Source organism: Solanum pennellii, chromosome 2 (genome assembly GCF_001406875.1).
Source record: "Solanum pennellii chromosome 2, SPENNV200".
Taxonomy (NCBI): Eukaryota; Viridiplantae; Streptophyta; class Magnoliopsida; order Solanales; family Solanaceae; genus Solanum; species Solanum pennellii.
Window position 1 is genome coordinate 47,969,477 of NC_028638.1, and position 9,020 is coordinate 47,978,496.

The following is a 9,020-nucleotide window of genomic DNA, read 5'->3' on the forward strand; positions in this document are numbered from 1 at the left end:
AAGATAATGTCTTTCAGTACATTATCAGATGCTACATGAAAGTGGAAAAGGGTAAAAGAAAAATGGCTGGGATACGAAAATGACTCAAAGTTTGGTTATATAGCTTTAATTTGTATAGTATAACTTTTTAGTATTGGTTGTCGTACCGATTTATATTCATGCTCTTCAATATTCCAAAAGTGGTTTCTTCTCGAATCTTATCGTCTTTAAAATCTGGCTGTAGTGATGAAAGATAAGATGGTACCACCAATTCATCTCCTGCACTTTTTAAATTTTGAGATTTAAACGAGTTTATTTTTTAATTTTTTAAATATTTTGAATTGTCAATTTTTATAGTACTTTTTAAGTAGTTTATAAATATATAAATTTCATTTAAAAAGAATTTGAAGATTTTGTGCGCAAATTCCTGATCAAACTTAATCTGTTTAATTCTAGAAAAAAGAAAAGTACCACGTAAATTGAAACAGAGGAAATATTCTTTTTTAGAGAAATAAGATAGTGATATCTAAACTAATTAGATTCAAGCTAGTTAAATAAAGTTGATGGCATTCTTCTTTTATCAGTTTTCTCTTGTAATTTCAAGCAATATATGTATCCTTTTACACTAAATGGTTTTCTGAGACTATAAATACTGTCTATCCTTTTAACCAAATGCAGTTTGCTGTGCACATTTAAGCATCGTAATTTAAATGCATGTTGTTTTGCAAATTTATCACTTTGTTATAGATCTTTATTTTTCATTTTGCAGTATGTTCTTTTTCTTTTCTTTAACTGTTTTGACTTTTTATTGGAACAATCAAAAAAGACATATCAATAAGAGTTGTAGTTGAATAAAACATTATTTATATCAAATTTTGTATCGTAATAGTATATGATAAGCGCAATAAAAAGAGTCTTTGCAAGCCATGGAATTCCAAGTGAGTAATTAGAGCTAGAGAAAACGTATTGAAAGGTGCAGTAGACTGGACTATATTTGTATGAGCAGAAAAAAAAACGTTTACAATTTCTGAGAAACACACGTTAATCAGTTATTAAATATGATAGACCATATTCATGAATGACCACCTAACGTTTCACACCAGTTTTCATTTTGACACTTCAACTAAGACTTGTACGTATTGTATACACATGCAAGATGCGTCTATTGATATTTTCAAGGAGAAGTTTTATTTTGAGTGAGACAGGAACACCTATAATTATTAGACCAAGTGGAGAAGTGGACTCCTTCAAATTAAAACTCCACGGAAACAAAACGAAAACCATTCAGGGAGGGATCCAGCTTGTCAGGTAAGGGTTCACACCATTCAGGGACGGATCCAGCTTGTCAGGTAAGGGTTCACAGGAACCCAGTAGCTTTTGCTCAAATTCTATATATCTATAAAATTATTCACTTAATATTTGACTGTAAACCTATTTATTAGTATAAACCTATGTATTATTGTTTATTAACTTGAAATTGTTGGACGGACCCATAAACTTTCTTATATCCTCTCTGATTTTTTTGTTGAAGCTGATTGATCTGGATACCCTACTCATATGCGTTGATACAAACTTCATCAGCTTCATCTTTACAGCTTTATTGCTGCTTTGAGTTTCTCCTTTGGTGATTCAAATCCAAAATCTTAGGGTTAGAGGTGAGGAGTGATTACCATTCGAGCAACTCCCTCTTGATGAAATGGTGGCAGATCAACATCTGATTTTTCTTTGGAATTGACTAAGTGACTAAGAATTTATTGAATTCTAACAACTCTTATGTATGTATACAGGACTCAGGAGTAGATGAGAACAAGCCAACAAGGTTGGAAATTTTGGGCCTACTTGTTCTTCTTTGAATATGATTTCAGAAAAGAAATTCAACTCATATAGTCATATTTACTTGTATCCTCTTATTTTTCAACCTATGTTTTTGTAGAAGATTGTGGAATCGGCCGGGACCCTGTAATTGATTATGTTTGAAGTGTAATTAGTTAATCACGTGACTGCAATTAGTTAGAAATCAGTCTAAATATATAGCAGTTCCATTAGTGTAATAACTAATACATATGAAACAAGTTGGAATTTTGTATGAAGCACACAAACCATTAATAAATATCAACCTCATGAATTCTAGACTAACTAGAGTTAGGAACAAACAACAAACTAATTCACAACACTCAGGAAAGAAGGGTATTATGTCTAAGGATGTTAACGAGGGGATAACTCAGTTATCGATGCCTCATTATGTGATGAACTAATAGATTTACTTTTGGCTAATTCTCTAGGTCCTGATGATCTTGAATTGTATTCTTGAGTAAGTGAGATCCCTGAAGTAATATCGTTGTGTGTATAGTATGCAGGCCCTGAAGGCAGGGGAAGATTCAAGGATAGGCTACTGAGCATGAGAACTACTGCAGCCATGGTTGGTCTATCAGAAATATTTTCTTGAACGCACAGTAATGCTATGTGAATGCATCTCATTATGTCACGAGCCATTCCTGAGCTTCCCCTCAACATGGGGTCTATCAAATTTGTAGTTGTTTCTTCGCGCCAGTTCATCCAAGCCTGTCACATTTTAATTCAGAGTTTGGAATCTTACATTGATTATGTAAAAGAATTTGATGCATAAGGATGGTGTCCCACCTAGTTCGGCATTCAGGGGTATTTGATTAATTAACTTGGTTACTTACATTGCTTAGTAGGTCTTCCACTGATTCTCCATTTCTGAAACAAGTGTTCTTTTGGCCACTTATAATTTCAAGGACTAGTACTCCAAAGCTAAAAACATCTGATTTGACTGAGAATTGCCCGTGCATTGCATACTCCGGTGCCATATATCCACTGCAAAGAGAACATTAAATAACAAGATTTTTCTAGCAATCGGTATCTTAATTGAGGTGCAAAACAAAAATGAGATTACGTTCCTGAAGCAACTAGATAACAAACTAAAACTCATCTTACACATTCTAGTAATTTCAAGGAATCATTTCTCTTACGAGTAGTATTGAGGTTTTGGTTCTTGCTTGTTAAATGGTTAATGAATCCTTCCGAACCATATGAAATTAAACAGTCTTATCTAATGAGAGTTGTATATCTTACTAGGTCCCAACAATTCTGGTTGTGCTGCCTTGAGTTTCATCCAGCGTAAACAACCTTGCCATGCCAAAGTCTGAGATTTTAGGATTCATTTCTGCATCGAGTAGAACATTACTAGCTTTGAGATCACGATGAATGATCCGAAGCCTAGAATCCTCATGAAGATAAAGGATCCCCTTAGCAACGCCTCCTATAATTTTGGATCTCTTTTCCCAATTCAATTGCTTACGTTTATCTGGATCTGTGTTACCGTTGGACAAATGTTAAACGAAGAGCATACATTATTAATGCTCAAGCACCATATCTTATAAAAGATTTAGCTTATATATATGAAAAGTGTAGAAGAATTACACTATCAAGTTAATTAAATGTTAAACAATACATACCATATAAAAATTGGTCAAGGCTTGCATTAGGAACAAATTCATAGACAAGAAGTCTCTCTGTTCCATCGAAACAAAATCCTTGCAATCTAACCAAATTCCTATGTTGAAGCCTTGCAACCAACAAGACCTCGTTTTTGAATTCTAGATCTCCTTGGCCTGAATCTACTGACAATCTTTTGACTGCTACTTCTAGTCCATTTGAAAGCACACCCTGAAGCATATCATAACAAGTGGAAATTATGAATTTGAAGTGAAACTAACTCTTGTACATTATTTTTTTTGGATACTATCGCGTTATTATGCAACAATTAGGACTAATCACCTTGTACACAGGACCAAATCCACCTTCTCCCAACTTATTAGAACTTGAGAAGTTATCTGTTGCTGCTCTAATTGTAGAGAGATCAAACTGCAAGAATTCTGCAGTAATATCAATATCGTCACATGTCTACCTTTGTCAACATAGCAGTTTAAAACAAATCAGTAAAGCATAGATTTAGAAATCAACTTTCCTTAATCATTATCTATTAACAAACCACTCTTACTCTGAATTTTGTGCATAAGCTTCCTCTTTCTCATCTTCATCAAGATGACAAAAGTAGAAAGCATAAGAATTATCGTTGCAACAGTTGACACAACAATGATAATGACTATTCTAGCAGATTTATCCTCCTTTACTGCAAAGGCGCTCCGACCTAGCATCAATCTAATTAGTAATAAATTCTAGTATTTATTAAATATCAGCTAAAAAGTTATATAAGGCCAGTTAATCCTCTTCTTTACACAATATAGTAATCACCTGGTGGTGGAGAATGAGATTGGACAGCCACCTGTTTGAAGAAGCGATAACTCTGATAACGGAAGTTGCACCTAGGTCCTATTTGTCTACTGCATCTATTGCCATTACAGGGACAAGTAGCCATAGCTCCATAAGCATTCGTTAAGCAATCGGAGCAATCCTGAGGAGATAAATCAGGAGTACATTGCACGAGTGCATATATAGTCTGATCATTTGGATCCGTGGCACTACCAGTGGCATATTTGCGAAGAGGATCACCATTTGCAGCTTCCCCTCGTAATCTATCCACTAATTTCTGGAGCTCCCGGTTAAACTCTTCGGGTTTAGAGGCATTTCCAGAATCCCACATGTAGAGCAGAGGATCATTCGACGAGGTACCAATGATTGATCGAGAAGTATACTGTAACATACAGTCATCATACCCACCAAAAGCTTCTTTCTGTTCTGGACATGACCGTACAAGCTTATGAACAGTGTTATTGACACAGTTGCGACATTCTTGCAGCTCCACATCTCCTCTACAGAGCACAATAGCACTGACTATGTCGGTGTTTCGGCCAATGGAAGTGTTGTAGAAACCATATTCATCCATATTTGAAGAAAGGGAGGAAAGGAGTGTGTTAAGATTGCTCTGGTATGCACTATTTTGAGTGTAGTTACCATTGAGACCACAATCGGAGAATAGTAAATCAGGCTGAGCTATGATGAGGCAGTGAAAATAAATATGAAAAATAAGAAAAATTTGCAATTTCTGTTGATTAGCCATGGAAGGTAAGCTTAATCAGAACTAAGATATTTTAAATAAGGTTTGATAGAATGTTTGGCTGCAATTGATCCGTGCTTATAGTAGGGGTGTCAAAACAAATTGTACTGATGAGTTAATAAAGAGTTGGGGTCTGAAATATGTAGGTAAAATATGTGTCATAAATTATAATCCAATCCATTCAATATATGTAAAAAAAATTCATTTACCTTGGTTATTATATAAAATATCTTTTTATATTTATAATTTTTTTCATCGATTAAATTGAGCTACATATCACTTTAATTTTTAGATGATATGGAAATGAGTTAGGCTAAAAATGTTTTGACGTTAGAAGTAGGAAGTCAATCAACTCTTGACGTAGGTGTTCTCTTTGGCCGACGATGACAAGTTTGACTTTTAGACAACACATCGAAATGGTGGGAAATTTCCACTTATTTACACGCTTATTTGATCTTTTCTTTTCTTTTTACAATTTTATACTCTCTCCCTATTTACTTACTTGTTAATTTTTTTTTTATAGTTTTCATTAATTACTTATTTTTTTTGACAAATAAAAAAAATAATTCTTTTACCTATTATATTCTCAATTAATAACTTTGAATAAAAAATTAAAATTTCTTATCTTTAGTTTTTAGTACATTTATTTTATAATTAATAAGGATAAAATGGTAAACTCATTATATCAATAATTATTTTCTTATTCAATAAATGTGTCAATTCCAAAGTATGCAAGTAATTAGGGACAGAGAAACAATATATACACCGGGATGAATTTTAACTTCTAGAATTAGCTATCTCATAGAAAAATCTACACGGCTTGTACTTGATACAAAAATATATAAAGATATACATATAAAATCATATCATCTTTATTTATTTAATAACCGCAAAGCCTTGAAGTGAAAATTTAAAGACTGAAATATCCATTAGATATTGAGTTCCTTTAACCCTTCAAGCACTCATTATTTTAAGAACTTTAAGTGAACACAATGAATGGACAGCTTTTAGTAATTCAATCTATTAGTAAGATAAATACCTTTGATTTTTTTAAATAGTGCATGTAATAAGGCTCAAGGGTGAAATACCTAATTATGAAGAACTAAAGAGTCGGACGTTATACCTTTACCATGCATTAAACTTTTTCAAAATTAGTGCACAAGTACATAAAATATACTTTTATATGAATATAATATAATTATTAATCATGCTTGGTAAAACTAAATAACATCATATTATATTAAAAATAAAGAATATCCAGGAAAAAAAAAGTATAGAACATTCATACGTATCTTCTCTCTTATATAACCGTAATTGAGAAAAGTAGTAAAAATATATCTAAATTTGGCATAAATTATTACTTTCATTTTGAAATGTGCCTAGTAAAGTACCGGTAGACTTGAGTATATGAATATAAAAATGATCTCGATCTGTTGCAAGGGTGGCACATCAGCATTTGATTTGGTTTGGAATTGACTTAGAATTTATGGAGTTCTAACAACTCTTGTGTATGTTATGTATATTGGACTAAGGCAACAAGGTTAGAAATTTTGGGCCTAATTGTTCTTCTTTGAATATGATTGAACTGATCCTTGTATTATATTTTCGTTTTCTGCTTGTACGTTTTTGTAGAAGATAGTGGAAGCGGCCAGAACCCTGTAACAAGTGTAACTAGTTAGTTACATAACTGCAATTATATTAGTATAGAAACCATCACTGTCTATGTTACGTGAAAGAGAGGAGAGAAGTGTGTTAAGGTTTGTGTGGTATGAGCCATTTGGAGGGTACAATTGAAAAAGTGAAATTAGGCTGTGCTATGGTGAGGTAGAATTGGAATATTAGAATGATCAGCCATTTCAACAAACCCATAGCTGTTTGCCCAATCTTGATTAGCGTATTTGAGACTTCTTAAATACAAGTTATGACTTCAGTTTCTCAAGTGTACATAATCTCTTTACTTTTTGGGAGATTGACTCAGTCGTTTATGATGTCAAGTGGAAACTTCAAAATATAAAAGTCAGAAGATTAAAGCATTGAAAAGGATGGGAGTAAATAAGGGTGATAGCTGCTTTGAATTTCTTTAGGTTTGAAAATTTTTCTTTTAGTATGAACTTCCATCAACTTTTGACTTGGTCTTTTTTTTTTTTGGAATTGAATGAGAACAAGCCAGCAAGAACGGGAAATTTTATCTGGTACTTATTCTCTTTGAATTATCTGATTCTAGAAAACGAAATCCAACTTATTTGTATCTATTTCTTTTTCCTTGTATTTCAAACTTCACTACATGCTATTTTGACATGTACGTATCTCAGAGAAAACATATTAACTTCTTAAAAGGGATTAAAATTAAATTGACAAAGCAATTAATAATGGAAGCTGTCAAGCAGCGCAAACAATGTTCACTTTCTTAATGTTAATACTCTCTCACTCCCATATTAATTCATCAGTTTCCTTTTTATCCGTGTATTAAGAAATCATAAATAAGAGGATAGTTTTATCAATTTATTCCCTTAAAGAACTTCTTTGAAACTTTACAAACACGTCTGAACACTTTCAAAAATAATTAATTGCAAGGGTATTATGGGAAAAAATCAATTAATATTTTCTTAATTTAGTAAGGTGATCAACTAATATGAGACAATTATTCTTAATATGATGAAAAGTACCATGTGTTGACATCCTTTGAATGGGAGCAACGTCGCGGTGACTCAATTAAAAAAGAATTTAGTTTAAAAGAATTTTAAAACGAATAAAAAGAGTTAAAAGGGGTAAAATGAGTTTAAAAGGATTAAAGGAGTCTCCACCTAATTTTTAGGAAAACTAGGAAACCAATTAATAATCTAAAAGATAATCTACGAAACCAATTTGATTTCTAGATAAAGGGTTCAAGTTATTCCGAAGGGAAGGGGTTAGGCACCCTTCAAAATTTATAATTGTGGTTCTCGACTTAGTTCATTCTTTTCAAATTGAGGAGGAGAATAAAATAATGTACAAATATAATAAAGATGCAATATACATAATAAAATAAAATAATAATATCGGCCTAAGATTTGCCTAACATCAATATATACAAAATAATGAATTGAAAAATATAATTCGAACTCCTTTCGAATAGCTTCAACGAAGCAAGTCTTGGGATACCTATAAACACACTTAGTAAAAGTGTAAGTAATAAATAAATATGAATAAAATTGAATATATGAAATACTAACTTAAAAATAAAAATCCGTCTTATTAACATGGGGAGACCTTGAAAATTGACGATAATCTCTTCATCGGCCAATTTAACAAATAAAAATATATGAACTTAAATTAAATTTTCGTCTTTTAAAATAAGAAGGCCTCGAAACCGGACGGAGAAATTTTTCATTGAGCATTCTCAACTTATAAAAAAGTCATTAAACTAATGCAAATCAATTTAAAGGAAAATGCAATAACCAAATGATAACGGCATAACAAATTGTAATTATAATAATACTAACTAACACCACTGCTGGACATTAAATATTGCTCTTAGACTAACTAAAATAGATTAAGAATAAAGGCTAAATTAGTACACACAAAGTCATAAAAGAAATAGAAAAAGTAACACACTAAATATAGCAAATAAGAAAGATACAATAATAACATAACAGTGACAATATTAACAAAAATGTTTGATGAAAAATAAGCCAAATAAGTTAGTGGTAATCAATTAAAGGAGAAAAATAACGTTGATTGAGAGCCTGTTTGGCTCAGCTTAAAAGCTGGTCAAACTGACTTAAAAGCTGGTTTTTGACTTATTTAACTGTTTGGCAATACTCAAAATAACTTATTTTAAGTTAAAAAAAACTTATTTTAAGCCAAAAGTTAAAAGCTGGGGTAGGGGTGCTTTTTTTTTCCAGCTTATAAGCTGTTTTAAGTTGACCACATTTTTACCTTTTTGCCCTTAATATTTTTATACAATCTCCAAATTACCCACATAACCCTAACATCTCTTTCTTCTATTTTTCCCTTTTCA

The 9,020-nt window shown here is 32.0% G+C and overlaps 2 protein-coding genes and 1 long non-coding RNA gene across 4 annotated transcripts in view; 1 reads left to right on the forward strand and 2 right to left on the reverse strand.

Annotated features, from left to right (window-relative positions):
- The first annotated feature begins 632 nt into the window (after positions 1-632).
- LOC107011867 lies at positions 633-2,672 on the forward strand. The gene is made up of 4 exons (XR_001455936.2): positions 633-1,328; positions 1,511-1,634; positions 1,767-1,798; positions 2,330-2,672. It is a non-coding gene; the product is annotated as an uncharacterized LOC107011867 (long non-coding RNA).
- On the reverse strand, positions 2,082-5,110 carry LOC107011864 (putative receptor-like protein kinase At4g00960). Of its 2 annotated transcripts, XM_015211533.2 has the most exons (7): positions 4,258-5,110; positions 4,004-4,153; positions 3,781-3,878; positions 3,459-3,669; positions 3,076-3,313; positions 2,667-2,817; positions 2,082-2,541 (listed from the first exon to the last, which is right to left on the reverse strand). In XM_015211533.2, exons 1-7 carry the CDS (start codon positions 5,021-5,023, stop codon positions 2,185-2,187), a joined length of 1,971 nt encoding a protein of 656 aa, XP_015067019.1. In that variant the 5' UTR covers positions 5,024-5,110; the 3' UTR covers positions 2,082-2,184. The 2 variants fall into 2 exon arrangements, with proteins under 2 accessions (XP_015067019.1, XP_015067020.1); XM_015211534.2 differs by lacking the exon at positions 4,004-4,153 and having other exon boundaries at positions 4,258-5,108.
- Positions 5,111-8,009: 2,899 nt separating this feature from the next.
- Positions 8,010-9,020, reverse strand: part of LOC107011866 — a 7,990-nt gene continuing 6,979 nt past the window's right edge. Inside the window, exon 2 of the transcript XR_003576719.1 lies at positions 8,010-8,161. The gene's annotated coding sequence lies outside the window, so the exon portion shown is untranslated. The remainder of the gene's footprint in view (positions 8,162-9,020) is intronic.

Coding starts and splice junctions, on each gene's coding strand:
- LOC107011864 (XM_015211533.2), bottom strand. CDS start 5,023: ATGGCTAATCAACAGAAATTGCAAATTTTTCTTATTTTTCATATTTAT. Junction 3,670..3,780: donor GATTTGGTCCTGTGTACAAG/GTGATTAGTCCT, acceptor GATATGCTTCAG/GGTGTGCTTTCAAATGGACT. Junction 3,314..3,458: donor CCTTGACCAATTTTTATATG/GTATGTATTGTT, acceptor ACGGTAACACAG/ATCCAGATAAACGTAAGCAA.